The sequence below is a fragment of the Suncus etruscus genome, chromosome 18 (genome assembly GCF_024139225.1).
Source record: "Suncus etruscus isolate mSunEtr1 chromosome 18, mSunEtr1.pri.cur, whole genome shotgun sequence".
Classification (NCBI taxonomy): domain Eukaryota; kingdom Metazoa; phylum Chordata; class Mammalia; order Eulipotyphla; family Soricidae; genus Suncus; species Suncus etruscus.
In genome coordinates, this window is record NC_064865.1 from 3,090,980 (window position 1) to 3,108,993 (window position 18,014).

The 18,014-nt window shown below is 52.5% G+C and overlaps 2 protein-coding genes across 2 annotated transcripts in view; one reads left to right on the forward strand and one right to left on the reverse strand.

The window, feature by feature from the left end:
* Positions 1–18,014, reverse strand: part of MRPS18A (mitochondrial ribosomal protein S18A) — a 145,218-nt gene that overhangs the window by 105,967 nt on the left and 21,237 nt on the right. The window lies entirely within an intron of this gene.
* Positions 2,646–17,853, forward strand: RSPH9 (radial spoke head component 9). The gene is made up of 5 exons (XM_049765529.1): positions 2,646–2,872; positions 4,106–4,271; positions 9,961–10,090; positions 11,055–11,201; positions 17,653–17,853. Exons 1-5 carry the CDS (start codon positions 2,646–2,648, stop codon positions 17,811–17,813), a joined length of 831 nt encoding a protein of 276 aa, XP_049621486.1. The 3' UTR covers positions 17,814–17,853.

Consider the following 18,014-nt stretch of genomic DNA (forward strand, 5'->3'; position numbering starts at 1 on the left):
AACTAGTTCTATACTATGTCGTAATTTTTACATATGTTATTTAACTTTGCAAAAGATATATTTCTATTCTTACTTCAGAAATGAGACTTGGGAAAACAGACTGATTTGAATTAAGTACTGAAACTGAATTCAAACCTGGTCCTCCTGACTCTAGAGAGTGATTGTTTTAGTCTGTAGAGCTTGAGCTTTCTTTTATCTTTCAGGGCTTACTCCTGGCTCTATGCTCAGGGATTACTCCTGGTCAGGTTCAAGGGAACTTACAGTTTATCAGGGATTGATCAGTCATATGCAAGGCAAATGCCCTATAAACTGCATAGTCTCTCCAACCCTAATACCAGTGAGCTTTTTATCCTAGTTTACTCTGAAATCTAGCTGTTTTTTTGGCTTACACCTGGCTCCATGCTTGAAATGACACTTTGGAGACCATATGGTGCGATGGATTAAATCCAGGGCTCCTGCAAGAAAAGTGTGTGCTCTAGCCCTTTAAAATTCTGCCCTGACAGACTGACAGGGAATGGTATATATTTTTTTCTTCCAAAACCAGCAGCCCTCAGTGATTACTACTGGCTCTGCGCTCAGAAGTTATTCCTGACAGGTTCGGGGACCATATGGGATGCCAGGGATTGAATCCAGGTCGGGCATGTGCAAGGCAAGTGTCCTACCCGCTGTGCTATCCTCTGGCCCCGACTGTTTTTGGTTTTTATTTTCTTATTTGTGCCAGTGATGGTGAAATTCAGGGTCTCACAGATGCAAGGCAAGGGATATCTTTTTAGCTATCCCTAATCCAGGGAGGGAAGATTTTGGTACATTGTTTTGAGATAGAAGATGCTTTAAGCCAAGTCAGCTTCCCATATTCACTAATTACACTAATTTTAAAGGCTTTCACAAACAATGCCAAAACCATTGAAACAAAGTAATTATCTGGGTATTTGAGACACTTTGCTATTGACTTGACTTTGAGGCCCAGCTCATACTGATTTCATGTGTCCTCTCCAAGGAATTCAAAAATTAAAATCACAACAATTCACACATCCAATCTTACTTGAGAACAAGCTTGCTGAGTCTCAGTCATGAACTCCCAAGGGGAAGGTGAGAAAACAAGTCTTTATTCAGTTAGTCTTGTTTATTTGCTGCTACCCTCTGATTTGGGCTTGAAAGTAACAGGTATGGGTTCCAAGAAGGTAAATAAAGGTGGAAGCTGATGGCAATGTGATTGTTATGGATTCAGAGATGGAAACCAGGACCTCACATATAGCAAGGCAAGTGCTCCCTCTACCTCTGAGCTTTACCTGGTCCTGGAAAATTGTATATTAATTTAGGGGCAGGAACTATAACTCAGTCCTAGGGTGTTTGCCCTGCGCGTGGCTGACGGACCTGGGTTTGATCCCTGGCGTCCCATATGGTCCCATGAGCCAGGAACAATTTCTCCGCACCTAGCCAGGGATAACCCCCGAGCGTCATCGAGTGTGACCCAAAAGACAAAAAGGAAAAAAAGAAAATCATATATTAATATTTTTCATTTACAAAGTTAACAGTAATGGCAATGTTTCAAGAGTACATTGTTGCTACCCCTCACCTAGCATGGGGAGTGTCAAAGTTCAGTCCCTCCAGGTCCACGACCCCTCCCTCCCTCAGCAAATTGGATTTTGTAGGCCAGTCAAGCTTTGTTCTTTGTATTTTTTTTTTTTTTTTTTTTTTGGTTTTTGGGCCACACCCGGTAACGCTCAGGGGTTACTCCCGGCTTGGGGGACCATATGGGACACCGGGGGATCGAACCGCGGCTAAGGCTAAGGCTAAGGCTAAGGCTAAGGCTAAGGCTACCGCAGGCAAGGCAGGCGCACCTTACCTTTAGCGCCACCGCCCGGCCCCTGTTCTTTGTATTTTTGTGTCCTTTCACTGTGTTTCTTTATATCTGTATTTTGGGGCCTCTCCCAGCAATGCTCAGGGCTCACTCCTGGCAGCCTCAGAAACCATATGGGAAGCGGAGGACTGAACCTGGGTCCACGGTGTGCAAGACAAGGGCCTTACCGCTGTCATTGCTCCAACCCCAGAATATAAGCTTACCTAAATATCACCCTTTTATACCACGCATCACCCCCACTTTTCCTCCTATGACCATATGTCCCTTGCTCTGTTGACTTAAGTCTCCCGTCCATTCCTTCCTTCCATGCACCGGCCCTGTGGGAGGGGGAGATAAGGGACAATCTGCTGGGGCCAGAGACAGAGAGATAGCGTTTGCCTTGCAAGAGGCCGGACCCAGGACCCAGGGTGGGTGGAACCCGGCATCCTATAGGGTCCCCCAAGCCTGTCAGGAGTACGTCATTTCTGAGCACAAAGCGAGGAGCACCGCCGGGTGTGACCCCCCCCAAAAAAAAGGAACAAAAAAACAAAGCAAAAAAAGGACAATCCGCTAAGAATGGATGGCATGGACAGGGGCAGAGGGGAGGGTCCGTTTTGCTTCGTCTTGGGGGTCCACTCGGTGGTCGCCAGGGGTTCCCCTCGGCTCTCGGCTCGGATGGCTCCCGGCAGTTAGGCTCGCGGGGCCCGAAGCCCGCGCGTCCCCGTGCAGGCGGGGCGCCAGAGTCCGGGGGTGGGGCGGGGCGCCGCGCGTCTCCATGGCCACGGCCCGCGGCCCCGGGCGAGCGATGGACGCGGACGGGCTGCTGCTGTCGCTGGAGCTGGCGTCGGGCAGCGGGCAGGGCCTGAGCCCGGACCGCCGGGCGTCGCTGCTCACGTCGCTGCGGCTGGTGGCGCGCGACTACCGCTTCGCGCGGGTGCTCTTCTGGGGCCGCGTCCTGGGCGTGGCGGCCGACTACTTCGTGGCGCAGGGCCTGGCCGCCGACCAGCTCGCCCCGAGGAAGACGCTCTACAGGTGCCCGCGCCCGGACGGACGGACGGACGGACGGACGGAGGGACCGAAGGCGGGAGGGGCCGGGACGCCCGGGTAGTGGGGCCGGGCGGCCGGGAGCGTGGCCCTGGCAGTCGGGGGCGGGGCCCCGGCTTTCGGAGGACGTGATTGGGCCTCCGGGAGCGCCGGCTGGGCGGGGCTGGGGCGCTCGGGGGCGGGACCTTGGCGCGCGCGAGGACGTGATTGGGCCTCCGCGCTGGCTGGGCGGGGCCTTGCGGTAGGGGGCGGGGCCCCGGCGCTGACGGGGACGTGGTTGGTCCCCCGGGAGCGCGGGCTGGGCGGGGCCGGGGCGGTTGTGGGCGTGTCCCTGGCGCTGGCGGGGACGTGATTGGGCCTCCGGGAGCGCCGGATGGGCGGGGCTGGGGCGCTCGGGGGCGGAACCTTGGCTGCGCGAGGACGTGATTGGGCCTCCGCGCTTGCTGGGCGGGATCTCGACATTGGGGCGGGGCCCGGCGTTAGCGGGGACATGGTTGGTCCCCCCCCGTGGGCGTGGTCCTGGCGCTGGCGAGGACGTGATTGGGCCTCCGGAAGCGCTTGGGGGCGGGTCCCCGACGTCTGCGGGGACGTGATTGGGCCTCCGCCACGGCTGGGCGGGGTCGGCCCGGTCGGGGGCGGGACCCTGGCGTTCCCGTGGACGTGGTTGGGCCTCCGGGAGCGCGGGCTGGGCGGGCCGGGAGGAGTACATGCGAGTATTGTCAGGTTTGACCCAAACCCCAGGCAAACCAACCCCTACAGCCCAAAGATGGGGTCCAATGGTGGAGTGCTCTCTCGCAAGCACGAAGTGAGGAGTCTGATGTCCCAAGCGGAGGCCAGCAGCTTCTGACCCAGCCTCCAAAACGTGGCAACAACGAAGGGAAGACCTCCTTAGCAAACACGATTGCACTCACAGTCACTTAGGGCTAAAGACTTCCACGACAAACACGGTGTGACGCCCCACATGGGGCAGCCAGAAGTCTGAGGGACCGTGTGGGATACCGGGAATCCAACCTGGGTGGGCGGCATGCAAGGCAAATGCTCTCCCTGCTATGCGATTGCTCTGCCCCCCACCCTCTTTCTGGGAGAGCTTACTGTCACAATTTTGCACTAAAGTGTCCCAAATCTTGCTACTTAAGTGCCACCTAAGTTGCAAACATTACAGTGTCCCACAAGCTTGGTCTGGGATGCCAATATGGTGGGTGATGCGGGTGTTGTTGGCAGCCTGAACTGCATGGAGTGGAGCCTTTTGCCGCCCGCCACAGAGGAGATGGCGCTTCAGACGGCTGCGGTGAAGGGCCGCTTCATCGGGGACCCCTCGCATGAGTATGAGCACACTGAGATGCAGAGGATCAAAGAGGGGGATAAGGTCTATGAAGAAGAAGTAGTGGTGAGTAGAGGAATGGGTGCTTGCGTGTGCGTGTGTGTGTGTCTGTGTGTGTGTCTGTGTGTGTGTCTGTGATGAGCTGGGGCCACCAAACCCAGCCCACTGGGCACAATAGTGGCAAGTGCCATATCACCTCTACCCCTGCTAGGGGTGTGCAGGACACAGCGCTCCTGCAGCTGTCATCTCTAAGCCTCACCATGCTGCGAGTGGGCACTTCACTTGCCAGGTGGAAAAGAAGCAGGAGCAGCAACTTGGAGAAGGAATGACTGAGTCTGGGTTCTGTGGCTCTCGGGGGACAGGAGGCACTGCAGGGAGGCTCCAGGCTTGGGAAGAGGGTATCCTTGCTGCACCCCATAGGCCTGGGCACCCAGGCATATATAAATATTTACAGATGAATATGATGTGTTTATATACTATCATTCTAAGGAGTCATATGTAATGGTATTTAAAAATATGGAACTTAGAAGATCCTGAGGAGTTCCAGTATTTCCTTTTCTCTTTCTCTCATTTTCATTCATGCATTGTGACTTACGTCACCGTTTCTGGCAGAGTTTCAGATGTCAGACTGCTCCATCACACCCTTTGCCAGTGTGGTTCCCTCCCACTCACTCTGCCATCTCACCCATGCTTTTTTTTTTTTTTTTTTTTTTGTTCCTTTTCTGATTTGGTTTGGTTTTTGGGCCACATCTGGTGGTGTGCAAGGTTTACTCCTGCCTCTGTGATCAGGGATCATTCATGGCAGGGTTTCAGGGACAGACCTATTGGGATCTTGGGGATTGAATTAAGGTCAGTCACATGACAAGGGCAAGTGCCTTCCTGCTTTAAAATCACTAACTATTCTTCATTTTCTTCTTTCTTTTCTTTTTGTATAAAGGCTTGTTTTACTAAATAATACAATCATATGGGTCAAACTTCAAAGCAACTAAACGGTATAAATTTCCCTCTCATTTCTGTCCACCTCACTTCACTTGTCCCTCTACATTCAAGTTGTTTATCTTTCTTAGGCCACACCCGGTCGGCACTCAAGGATTGTTCCTCGATCTGTGCTCAGGAATAACTCCTGGCAGGCTTGGGGGACCATATGGGATGCCAGGAATCAAACCTGGGTGGGCTGCATGCAAGATAAATGCTCTGCCTGCTGTGCTATTGCTCTGACCCACCCCCCACTTTCTGGAAGAGCTTACTGTCACAATTTTGCACTAAAATATCCCAAATCTTGCTATTCAAATGCAATCTAAATTGGAAACATTACAATGTCCCACAAGTTAGGAATTTAGCCTCTCCAGGGGACTTGGGGATCCTCATGGTAATCCCATTTTAGCCCCAGGGATTCAAGTAAACCAAAAGTTCTCCAGGAACATCATAATAAATTAGTTCTTAGTAATTCCCAGGGGATGGGAGGGGAGGGAAGTGTGCACTGGCGAAGGGATCCGTGTTGGAACATTGTATGACTGAAACTTAATAATGAACAACTTAATAGTTGTGTCTCATGGTGAATCAATTAAAATTTTTAGTACGAAAAAAAAATCACTTCCTGGCATACTTGGCCATGTTGGGGAACTGTACTTTTTTTGGGAGAAAACCCAGGGCTCCCCCATACAAAGTGTATTCTCTGGGTTTTGGAGCTATTTTTCCAGCCCCATTTCTTTATCAGGCTGATGAAACTCCCAGCTGACATAGACTGAAACCAGATTTCTCAAAGACCTAGTTTCTTTACAAGTCATTGTGTTTCAAGCTATTGTTTCAAAAACCTACAATGTTAAGTAATTATACATAAAAGTGTGAAAAACTTGGGCAGGAGCAGTGGTGCCAGCGGTAGGGCATTTGCCTTGCACGTGCTAACCTAGGATGGATCTCGATTCCATCCCTCGATGTTCCAAATGGTCCCCCAAGCCAGGAGCGATTTCTGAGCACATAGCCAGGAGTAACTAACCCCTGAGCATCACCAGGTGTGGCCCCCCCACCCGCAAAAAAAAATGTGTGAAAAACTCAGTTCCTGAAAATACTCTCTGCAAATACAAACCTTAACAGCTGCTCACTTCTTCAGTCATTCTCTGTCTCTCTCTTGTTTTTGATTTTGGGTCACTGTCGGTGGTGCTCAGTGATTACTCCTGGCTCTGCACCCAGGAATCACTCCTGGGCTCTGGGGACAATATGGGATGCCAGGCATCCACATGGACAAGGCAAACTCCCTATCCAATGTACATCACTGTGCTCCCTCCTCTTTGGCTTTAAGTGGAAGCTACACTCTGAGGTGCTCAGGGGCTACTTCCAGTGTACTATGTGGGGGTTGCTCCTTGTGGTGCTCAACGGGGGTCGAAGCTGAGCCTTCTGTATGCAAAGCATGCCCTTTAGCCTTTTGCGCTTTCTCCCCAGCCCCTAAATATTCTCTCTCTCTCTCTCAATTTTTTTTTTTTTTGGTTTTTGGGCCACACCCAGCGGTGCTCAGGGGTTACTCCTGGCTGTCTGCTCAGAAATAGCTCCTGGCAGGCACGGGGGACCATATGGGACACCGGGATTCGAACCAACCACCTTTGGTCCTGGATCAGCTGCTTGCAAGGCAAACGCCACTGTGCTATCTCTCCGGGCCCTTTTTTTTTTTTTTTTTTTTTGCATGAAGGGGATCACACTTGGTGGTGGTTAGGGCTTACTCATGGCTTTGTGCTCAGGGATTATTCCTGGCAGTGCTTGGGGGACCATATTGAGTTCTAGGGATTGAACCAGGTCTGTGTGTAAGACAAATGCTCCTCCTGCTGTACTATTATTCTGGCCCCTATTTTTTATCTTAATAAACAAAACACATTGTGTCAGAGAGATAGTAGGCATTTGGCCTTTCATGTGGCCACCCCTCACGCATTCCCTAGGATCCCTTATGGTCTCCTGAGCCCACCAGGAATGATCCCTGAGTGCAGAGCCAGGAGTAGGCCCTAAAACAAAACAAAGAAGAAATCCAAACCTCTCCCCACCAAAACACAAAAACAAAAGACCAACATGTTATACATGCAGTTCATTACTTTTATTTGTTTGTTTTGTTTTGTTTTGGGGCCACATCAAGCAGCACTCAGGTTATTCCTGACTCTGTGCTCAGAAATTGCTCCTCGCAGGCTTGGAGGACCATATGAGATGCCGGGGGTTGAACCTGTGTCTATCCTGGGTTGGCTTTGTAAAAGCTAAATGCTCTACTGCTGGGCTATCTCTCTGTCCCCATTACTATTTTTTTTTACCTAGTATTTGCAAATATGTTAATTTAAATATTTTTAAGATGTTTGAAGTTTTTTACTTTGGTGCCATAAAGAATCTCCTCATTCTTTTTATCATTGTGCAGATGTACATGATTATCTACAGATCTAGAAATATATACATTAAAAAAAAGAAATATACACATTATGTTTTTTTTTTTTTGTTTTGTTTTTTTGTTTTTTGTTTTTGTTTTTTTTTGGCGTCCCTGGGTGGGCTCGAAATGTTTTTGTTTTTGTTCTTGGGATACACCATGCAGTGTTCAGAATCAACCCTTGACAGTACTCAGGGGAACATATGTGGTGCCAGAGTTTCAAATCAGAGTTGGCAGGATGCAGGGCAAGTGTCTTAAGCCCTGTGCTAGCTCTCCAGCCCCAAGTGAACATAATTTAAAACCAGGGGTCCCCCAAACTGAGGAGTAACCTCTGAGCATCACTGGGTATGGTCCAACCCCCCCCCCAAAAAAAAAAAAAAAAAAAAAAAACAAAGAAAGGAAGGAGTAGATTTAAAAAAGTGTTTTTGTTTTTTGCCATACCTGGCAGAATTCAGGAGTAACTCCTGGCTCTGCACTCAGAAATTATTCCTGGCCAACTCAGGTGACCATATGGGATACTGGGAATCGACTGGGTCCCTCTGATGTCGGCAGCGTGCAAGACAAAACGCCCTATCACTGTGCTATCTCTCTGCACCCCCCATCACTTGTTTTTTTGTTTTTTTTTTTTTTGCTTTTCTTTTTTCTGTTTGGCTTAGGTTATTCTCTTTCTCTCTCCTCTCTCTCCCTTCTTCCCTCTCACTCTTTCTCTTCCTCCCCACTCCCATTTAGACACTGTCCACCTCCTGTTTCTAAGTGATTCAAGGTGGCAAGAAGTGGTTCAGTGCCTCAAAGCCCGTGACATAATCTTCTAGACTAGCACTGCAGATTCCTGGGTCCCTTAGTGGCCTCCTGCTTGGCAGGGTTGCCCTTGATGTTGACTGTAAGTAATCTGCATTGTAAAGGTGCAATCTGGAAAGAGGCTTTTCAAGACGAAGAGTAAGATCTAGAGCTATACAGATGTGATTCATGTTGTTTTATATAATGCACTCAACAGAGTGCTTGCAGGGGCCAGAGAAATAACTGAGCACAAGCTGAGAGGGCTGAGCTCAGGCTTTGCTCAGAGCAGGCCCAGATTTAACCCCCAGCATCACAGGGGGCCTGAGCACTGCTTGGGAGCAACACCTGAGTACCCAAGCAGGGTGTGGTTCAAAAATAAACAGATTAAGATATTGTTTTTCTTGGGGGAGGCATGAAGGGGTTCCCATCCAGTGATGCTCAGGAGTTACTCCTTGCCCTGAACTCAGGAGTCCTAGCGGACTCAGAGAACCATATGGGATACTAGGGATGAACCTGGGTTAGCCGCTTGCAAGGCAAGCACCCTACAATACTGTCTGGCCCTTAACAAAGTAATTTAAAATTTCTCAGGCATATTATAAATATTTTATTTATAAGGCGCATGTTTTGTATGCAAAACCGACCCTGGTTTGACTCCTGCATTATATGACCCCCCTAGTATCTCAGGGTATAGCCCTAGAAATCCCCAGTCACTGAGCATCACTGGGTGTCCACATATTTCCCAACCTCAGGTCCTGAGGAAGCACTGTATCTTTGATTCCTTGAATTTCACCCCCATCCCAGATATCTGGAGGAGCTCTTGGGCACCCAGAGTACTACTTGGGAATCCCCCTGAAGTTTCTGTAATATCTAAATATTCTTCAGTGAGCCTGATTGCCTTGATATTTTTTCTTTTATTTTTTGGGGAGGAATGGAGTCCACACCCAGTAGTGCTTTTGACTTTGCGCTCAAGGATCACCAATGGCAGTGCTTGGGGGTGCCAGTGATCAAACCTGAGTTGCCACATTCAAAGCAATTACTGTTACTGCTGTCCTCCCTCCCTCCCTCCCTCCCTCCCTCCCTCCCTCCCTCCTCCCTCCCTCCCTCCCTCCCTCCCTCCCTCCCTCCCTCCCTCCCTTCCTTCCTTCCTTCCTTCCTTCCTTCCTTCCTTCCTTCCTTCCTTCCTTCCTTCCTTCCTTCCTTTTGCTGTACTATCTTTCTGTTTCTGCTTTTATATTTTAAAAAGGGCAAATAAGCACATTAAGATGTGGAGAGTGGGTGGCAGCTCTGGATGGGTGCATGTGAAATTAACTGTTCATACTGTGGCTTGTCCTGTTGAGAGGTGTTAGGAGAAGCCCCTGGCAGTGCTGGGGGACCCTGAGGTGTCGGGATCATACCTGGGGCTCCTGCAAACATGCACAGCATCCCACCCCACTGAGCCATCTCTCCCACCCGAGAAAGACGCTTGGACAGGAGGGGTGATTGGTGTGGTTCTCTGTGGATAGCACCCCACAAGGCGGGGGATTGGTGAAGTGGTGGTTCCTGGGGCCCAGCTTCCCCAGAATAGCTTGTCTCCCGGTCCCTCAGGTCCAGGTTAAGGAGGAGATCCGCTTGGTGACCATCATTGACCAGATCGATAAGGAGGTGTCGATCATCCCACGAGGTGCACTCTTTAAGACCCCAATGGGACCCATCCATGTCAACCGGACCTTTGAGGGTGAGTTCTCGGGGCCCTTCTCCAGGTCAGGGTCTTCCTTCCCAGCAGAGTTGGACACATGTCTGGGGATCTGGGAAAATCTGCCACATGGGGACTCCTGGGAGGGATGGGGAGGTGGAAATGGGCTGAGCACGGGCTGTGAATCGGGCCTGGGTTTGATCCCACCACTGCATAATTCCCTAAGCATTCTCAGGAGTCATGCCTAAGCACCAAAACCAAAGCACCTGAGACTCAAAACCAAAATTAATGAATATAAAAGAAACAGCTTAGGCCATCTCACCTGGAAATGTGTTCAGGGACCTGGCAAGGTGGTTGGTACCCACTAATAGTCCCTAGCTCTTCTGAGGTGGCAGGGTGTTTGGGTTTTCCTTGGGTTTTCACCTTTCTTTCTTTCTGTTTTTAAATTTTTCTAGTTAAAAACAATGTATCACATAGTTGACATAACTGATCATTGTGATTTCACCTTTCTCCTCCTGGTTTCCACTTACTCTCTCTCCATGGCCACCCATGCCCTTTCTGTATTTTATGGGGTTTTTTTTTTTTGTTTGTTTGTTTGTTTTTGGGTCACACCCGGCAGCGCTCAGGGGTACTCCTGGTTCTATGTTCAGAAATTGCCCCTGGCAGGCACGGGGACCATATGGGATGCTGGGATTCAAACCACCGTCCTTCTGCATGAGAGGCAAACGCCTTACCTCCATGCTATCTCTCCGGTCCCTGTATTTTAAGTTTTGGGGCCACACTCAGCAGTGCTCAGAGATTTACCTCTGGCTCTGTGCTCAGGAATTACTCCTGGCAGTGCTTGGGGGACCATAAAGGATGCCAAAGATTGAATTCGGGTTGGCCACCAGCAAGGCAAGCACCTTATCTGTTATACAATGACTTCATCCTTCCATGCCCGTTCTAAGCTCCTCTTGTGGTTCTCATGCAAGAGCAGGCACCTTTCTACCTGTCCCCCAACCCCCAGGACTTCCCTTAAGTGAAGCCAAGAAGCTTAGTTCCTACTTCCACTTCCGGGAGCCCATTGATCTGAAGAACAAGACCTTGCTAGAGAAGGCTGACTTGGATCCCTCCCTGGACTTCCTGGATTCTTTGGAGCATGACATCCCCAAAGGTATGAGCCTGTTTGTTCAAGGACAGGGATTCTGCAGTGGAGGACAATGGGTGCCATTACCATTCAAAGGCCTCAACACAGGACGTCACTCAGTGTCATCTTAGGTTTTTTTCTTTTGCTGCTGTTTGTTCGTGTTTGGGCCACACCTGGCAGTGCTTAGGGATTACTCTTGGCTCTGAACTCAGGAATCACTCCTGGTGGGCTCTGAGGACCGTATGGGATGCCCAGGATCAAACCTGGGTTGGCTGAGTGCAAGGCAAGTGCCCTCTCCACTGTGCTGTCGCTCTGGTTCTTGTCTTATGTTTTTGGCTCATGCCCTGCAATGCTCAGAGGTTACTCTTGACTGTGCACTCAGGAAACACTCTTGGCAGGCTTGCAGGTCCATATGTGTGCAAGGCAAATGAACCCTACTAGCCCAGTGTCTCCTTATGTTGGTACTGGGGATGGAACCCAGGGCCTCACAGGCTAGATGCGTTCCTCCAGAGTCACCTCCCCAGGCCTCTAGTGTTTCTTTAGACATTCTTGTCTACATGTCCTGGGCCTCTGCTCAGGAATTTTTCTCCAGGGCCACTCTCTTTCTACTCTCTCACCCTATTTCCAGCTGTCCTTTTTTTTTTTTTTGGTTTTTGGGCCACACCCTGTGACGCTCAGGGGTTACTCCTGGCTATGCGCTCAGAAGTCGCTCCTGGCTTGGGGGGACCCTATGGGACGCCGGGGGATCGAACCGCGGTCCGTCCTAGGCTAGCGCAGGCGAGGCAGGCACCTTACCTCCAGCGCCACCGCCCGGCCCCACCAGCTGTCCTTTTATTACCATCTCATTGCCTGTCTCCACTCCCATCACAGGGAGGGTCTATGAGGAGGAGTCATGGCCTGCCCTGTTAGATGGGGTGAAGTGGGGAGGGCAGTGCGGTTGAAGCAAAAGGCTCTGGAACCTTAAATCTGCCACGCCTTTACCTGTGAAGCCCAGCCACCTCCTCGTAGTTGTGGGGAGGCCATTCTTGTTCAGTGCTGGGGGGGATGGGTGTCTATTCTTGGTGGTGTTGGGGGGGAACATTCAGTGCTGGGGTTAGCACCTAGGCCTCCTGTTTGCAAAGCAGACAACCTGTTGAGCTATCTCCCCTGCCTCAGTCTCTTCCTTTTTGTGTGTGTGTTGCCACTCCCAGCTGTGCTCAGGGCCCTCTCTTGGTGGTGCACAGGGTTTGATCAGGATTAAACTGAGGTAGGCTGCCAGCAAGGCAAGCACTTAAACCTCTGTGCCATCTTTCTAGTCCTCCTTTCTTTTTTTGGGCCACCTGGTGATGCTCAGGGTTACTCCTGGCTATGTGCTCAGAAATTGCTCCTTGGCTTGGGGGACCATATGTGATGCCAGAGGATTGAACCACGGTAGGCCCTAGGTCAAGCCGTGTGCAAGGCAACGCCCTAACTGCTGCGCCACTGCTCTGGCCCCTCCTTTCTTAACAAGGAATCATGATATTCTTCACTTCACTAGGCAGTTAGGAGAATTAGTTAGGTTCACATTATGAATACAAAATGCTAATGAGGGCCCAAAAGGTATCAAGGAGTCCACTAAAAATGACCATTTTGGGCCAGACCAACAGTGGGTAGGGCACTTGCCTTGTACACACCCAACCAGGGTTCAATCCCCAGCATCCCATATGGTCCCCCAGGACCCATCCAGGAGTGATTTCTGAGTGCAGAACCAGGAGTAAGCCCTGAGCATTGCTGGAGTTGAGTTAAAAACAAACAAAAAGAACCATTATTATTGACCTCATTTTTACTGGCAAGATTGTCTGCACAGGGGCTGTTGCGGCCCTGTGTAGGCCCTCGCTGGTGATGGGCATAGAGGGGGCTTGTGGCTGGGACCTGTGACATGGATGGTGTGCATGTGCAGACAGAAGACGGGCAAACCAAGGAGCAGGAGTCATTTGAAGAATAGCCACTGGAGCCTTTGCCACACAAGGGGGCCCGAGTGCAGCTGAGCATAGAAAGGGGCTTCTGGGAGATAAGGTTTATGGCGGGACATTAGACACCCTTTCCCAGACCACAGTTATCTGTTCTGACTCTGTCTGTTGCTGCGATCCAGAGGGACTTGCATATCCTGGTGATAAGGAGCCAGGAAAGTGGGTGGTGGGAGCCCGTGCCAGGGGTCGAGGGTGGACTGAGAAAAGTCTCTTAATGCCCTAATCTGGCGCTGCCACCCAGCCTGCTGCTCAGCTCCACCTCTCCAGTGCTGGGTGGTTGGGGTTCACAAGAGCCTCTAGCCGTGCCTCTGGTGGGCAGAGCAAGGAGGGCACAGGCCTCTGCTGGGAAGGGGGGTGGCCAAAGCTGCCACGAGGGAGGGTGGGGGGTAGTCAACCTGCCATCTTGGGCGATGAGGACCCAGGAGGCCTGCCTGCCCTGCATAGCAAGCGTCAGGGGATGTAGGGGTCTCCCCAAAGGCTGCTGAGCACCCTGTGTCCAACTGGCAGTGGAGGCTCGGGTGTGGAACCCAAGCAATCACAACTCATCTCTGCCTCGGGACTGAGACTTCTTTTGAGGGATACAGTGGGGGACCTGGGGGGGAACTCCTTGGAGAACTCATGCTTCTGGCCTCCAGCAAGCACATCCTAGACCCAGAGAGACACCCAGAAGGGGGTGAGTGAGAGAGAGAGAGAGAGAGAGAGAGAGAGAGAGAGAGAGAGAGAAGAGAGAGAGAGAGAGGAGAGAGAGAGAATACTTTGGGGGAAGGCGCTTGCCTTACACTTGGCTGATCCAGGTTCCTCTGAGAGGAGAGAGAGAGAGAGAGAGAGAGAGAGAGAGAGAGAGAGAGAGAGAGAGTGAGAAGAGAGAGAGAGAGAGAGAGAGAGAGTACTTTTGGGGAAGGCGCTTGCCTTACACTTGGCATGATCCAGGTCTCTCCCTGGCATTCCATATCCATGCCTGCTAGGAGTGATCCCTAGTAGAGCTGGGACTGAACCCTGAGCCTTGCTGGATGGGGCCTCCGAAATGGAAACAAACAATAACAACAAAAAAGGCATGCAGCAGAAGCAGGTCAGGCATTTGCTCATAGAATGGTTGGTGGAGGCCTGGATGGGGTGGCAACCGCGGCTGGGGACAGACACCCAGACCTGGCCCACACTCACTCCCTCATCTGACCATCGTAGAGCAGGGAGGAGGAGGTTGTGCATGGGGGCCACAATCTCAGGGTGGCTGCCTCATAGGAGGCTGGGGTTGGCCCTAGTGTTTCTTCTCCTGGAGCCCTGTGAGCACTGTTGAGGGGGTCTTGCAGTTCTTGGTTTGTCGAATGCTAGGCCCTCTGCTGCAGAGTGCCACCAAACCAGCACTTAGGTCAAGTAAGATGGAGGGATGTGGGCTGGAACATCCTGCACCCTGTAAGGCCGTCCTGTAGTGGCGCCTGCTGTGGCTGCAGGTGTGCAGGAATGGGTGGTTTTGGGAACTGAACTGTCCTCCCAGCAGATGCCACGGCCAGGCGGGAGGGCAGTTGCCCAGAAACCTAATAGTGAAGTCCATGTGCTCCTTAGCCTGTCACTCCATCTGCCAACAGCCACTGAGCAGTGGGGCAAGACAGGCCTGCCCTGACCTCACCGGACACTGAAGCGGGGAAAGTGGAACCCGCCTCTCAGATGAGATCACAGCTGCTGAGCAGAGAGGGGCATCAGAACAGCGAGGGGAGCAAAGCAGGGGCTTTGGGGCGTGGAGGGCAGAGCCTCTCTCTCTTGCCCCTCAGACCCTGCTGGACCATCACAAGCCAGCTCGCTGCAGCAGTGCCCAGTTGAGACAGCAGAGGGCTCCAAGGAGCCTGCCTGCCGGTGGCCAGCGCGGGCAGGGGAGACGAGGCGGTGGTAGAATAGGTTGGGAACTGGCACCCCCGTTCAGCCTTCTGGGTGCACAAAGAGGCTCAAACCTTTGGGGGCCAGGAAGCCAAGGGCACCTTAAAAGCAGAGCTGTGGGGAAGCAGCACGAGGCAGTGTTTTGGGGAGAACAAATAGTTTGTCCCCAGGGTTTAGAGGTAGAGGCAATGATTCTAGCAGTTGCAATAAGAAAGGGGGTGAAGGAGCCAGCAATTGGCCACCCCCCCCCAGATAGATGCTACGTGACTCTCAGCACGTTAGAAGCCTGTGTTTCCCGGGCCACCAGCTGAGCCAGGGACAAGGAGAGGACAGGAGTGTGACAGGAATGCAAGGGAGGGAGGGAGGCAGGCAGGCAGCAGGGCTGGCTGTCTCCGCAGCATGCTGCCTGGCGCTGCCCTATCACAGCAGGCACCGTCTCTCTTCAGCTTCCTGCCGGCTCCCCTGGCTCTCTGGTGTGCGCAAGAGCATCCCTGTGGGTGGATCTCTCATCTGAGGTGGCCAAATCCACACCAAGCGTGCGGGTAGGAGGGCTCCAGCCCGCCCTGAGGGTCCAGAAAGGATAAGGCCTAGACTCCACTTCCTAGCAGGGCAGTTTCCTACACTGCCTAGGTAGGGAGAAGGGAATGAGGTAGACACAATTCAAGGCACACTGTGTGGGCTCCGCAGGCAAGCAGGGTTGTGCTGCTCCTGGAAGGGCACAGACACTGACGCAGGGCCAGGCAGTGGTACCTTCCTGGGACTGACTAATGAGAAGGAAGTGGCCTATCAGGGTAGCAAACCCACCTGTTTTCCTAAGGGAAGCCCAGCTATAGTTCTGGGAACCAGAGACCCTCTTTATAAGGTTTTTTTATTTTTAGGGGCTGGGAGTACAAAAGGGAGGGTGCTTGCCTTACACACCACAAATCTGGGCTTGGGCCCGGAGAGATAGCACAGCGGCGTTTGCCTTGCAAACGGCCGATCCAGGACCAAAGGTGGTTGGTTCGAATCCCGGTGTCTCATATGGTCCCCCGTGCCTGCCAGGAGCTATTTCTGAGCAGACAGCCAGGAGTAACCTCTGAGCAATGCCGGGTGTGACCCAAAAACCAAAAAAAAAAAAAAAAAAAAAAAAAAAACCAAAAAAAAACCCAAAATCTGGGCTTAATTCCCCCCAGTATCCTATAGGGCACCCCAAGCTCCACCAGGAATGATCCTTAAGCACAGAGTGAGAAGGTCTTGAACACTGCCAAGAGTGATCCCTACGCAGAGCCAGGAGTGAACCCCGAGTGCAGCCCCCCTGCAATTTTTGAAGGTCAGATAGTTCAGTCATCTTGAACGTGGGAGGCCTGGCTTGCCAGGGGTGGTCCCGTCACCATTGACCATGGCCCCAAATCATTTAAGGGCCTCCGCTAAGTGCAGGGCCAGTCCCAGCAAGGCAGACCTAGAACAGATAGATGCCATCAGGAACTCCACTCCCTCCGTTTTGATTTTGGGCTACAGAGATTTGATTTGGGCTACATGGCCCTATGGATGAACCCCGGCATTCCTACATGCAGTCTGTGCTTCAGCTCTGAACCAGTCTGGACCCTTCCTTTCTCGATGCCATGTGGTCATTTCCTGTTGTGTATGCACGTGCGCACACAACCAAATCTGCACTGTGACAGGACAACTGCACAGACAGAGACACTCCGTGGACATGGCCACATGGTGCCCAGGACAGCTGAGTCAGAATGTGCTGGCCCTGACTGGGTGGGGAACAGCACCTTGCGCTTGGGTGAGCTGCCACCCTGGCCAGGGGGCCCAGTCTTGGAAAGCAGGGTGGCCCCCGCTGGGTGGGGGGCAGGCTGGGAGGCCCTTGGGTGTGGAGTGGCCGGGCTGGCCCGTGGGAAGCTGGGCTGATGGGGGCCGGAGCAGTCGGGTGTACTGGCAGCCGATGAAGGCCTCCGTGCAGCTCCGCATCACTGGCTGGGCCGACACCAGAACCTTCAAAGCGTCTGCCTTTCTGGCAGGGCCCCGGAGCCGAGCTGCGGCTGGTCTGGGAGAGGCCTCAGTGCGCAGGGGAATAGAAGCTCCAGATCTGCATCCAGAGGCGATTTTCCCAGGCTCCTTCCTCCCACACAGCAGCTCCCTCCCTTGGTTCTGGAGCCAGATCAGGCCCTTCCCGCCAAGTCCTCATGGCTGTACAACTCAGCCCCGCTGGGGGGAGCAGAAACCGGGGCAGAACCCAGGGTGGACAAAGGCGCATTTGCGGCCACCCGGTGCCCTCCAGCCAACGACGTGCTCCCTGTCCACCAACTGCCAGAAAGGGCTATTGAGCGGGGAGGCCTGGCCCAATCCATCTAAGAGCAGAGGCCTCTGGGACTGGGGAGGAGCAAGCCAGCGGGCTGGTGGGGGCCTGCAGCTGAAGGTGACCCCTCGTAGAGGGAGAGGCTGCCCAGTTCCCTGTCCCACTCACCCTTTAGCTGGACTTTGCCAACCGGAGCAGAGCAGGCTGGCGGGGGTGCTTGTGTGCTCGTGGCCTCACTAGGCGGTGAAGGAGCAAGCAGCAGGTCATCTTGCGGGTCTTCCCTGCCCCAGGGACACATGCCCACTGCAGCAGACCTCATTTGCACCCTCCTCCCCAGGGTCCTGGAGCATCCAGATGGAGAAGGGCAATGCCCTGGTGGTTCTGCGCAGCCTGCTCTGGCCAGGCCTCACCTTCTACCATGTACCCCACACCAAGAACTATGGCTCTGTCTACGTGGGCACTGGTGAGAAGAACATAGATTTGCCCTTCATGCTATGAGGGGTTTGGGGTACAGCCTGGGAATTTTTAATGTCAAGTCCAAACAAGACTTTCATCAAATTCAGTGAAACAGATTTGCTCTGGACTATTGCTTCTCTCATCGCCACCTCTAGCTGGTGCCTAGGCCCAGGAAAGACTGGCTGCGGAGTGGGGGTGCTGGGAGGTGCTAGCCAGGAGCCCTTTAAAAAGGCGGGCTCATGG

Coding starts and splice junctions, on each gene's coding strand:
- RSPH9 (XM_049765529.1), top strand. CDS start 2,646: ATGGACGCGGACGGGCTGCTGCTGTCGCTGGAGCTGGCGTCGGGCAGC. Junction 4,272..9,960: donor TCTATGAAGAAGAAGTAGTG/GTGAGTAGAGGA, acceptor CCGGTCCCTCAG/GTCCAGGTTAAGGAGGAGAT. Junction 10,091..11,054: donor TGTCAACCGGACCTTTGAGG/GTGAGTTCTCGG, acceptor CCCAACCCCCAG/GACTTCCCTTAAGTGAAGCC.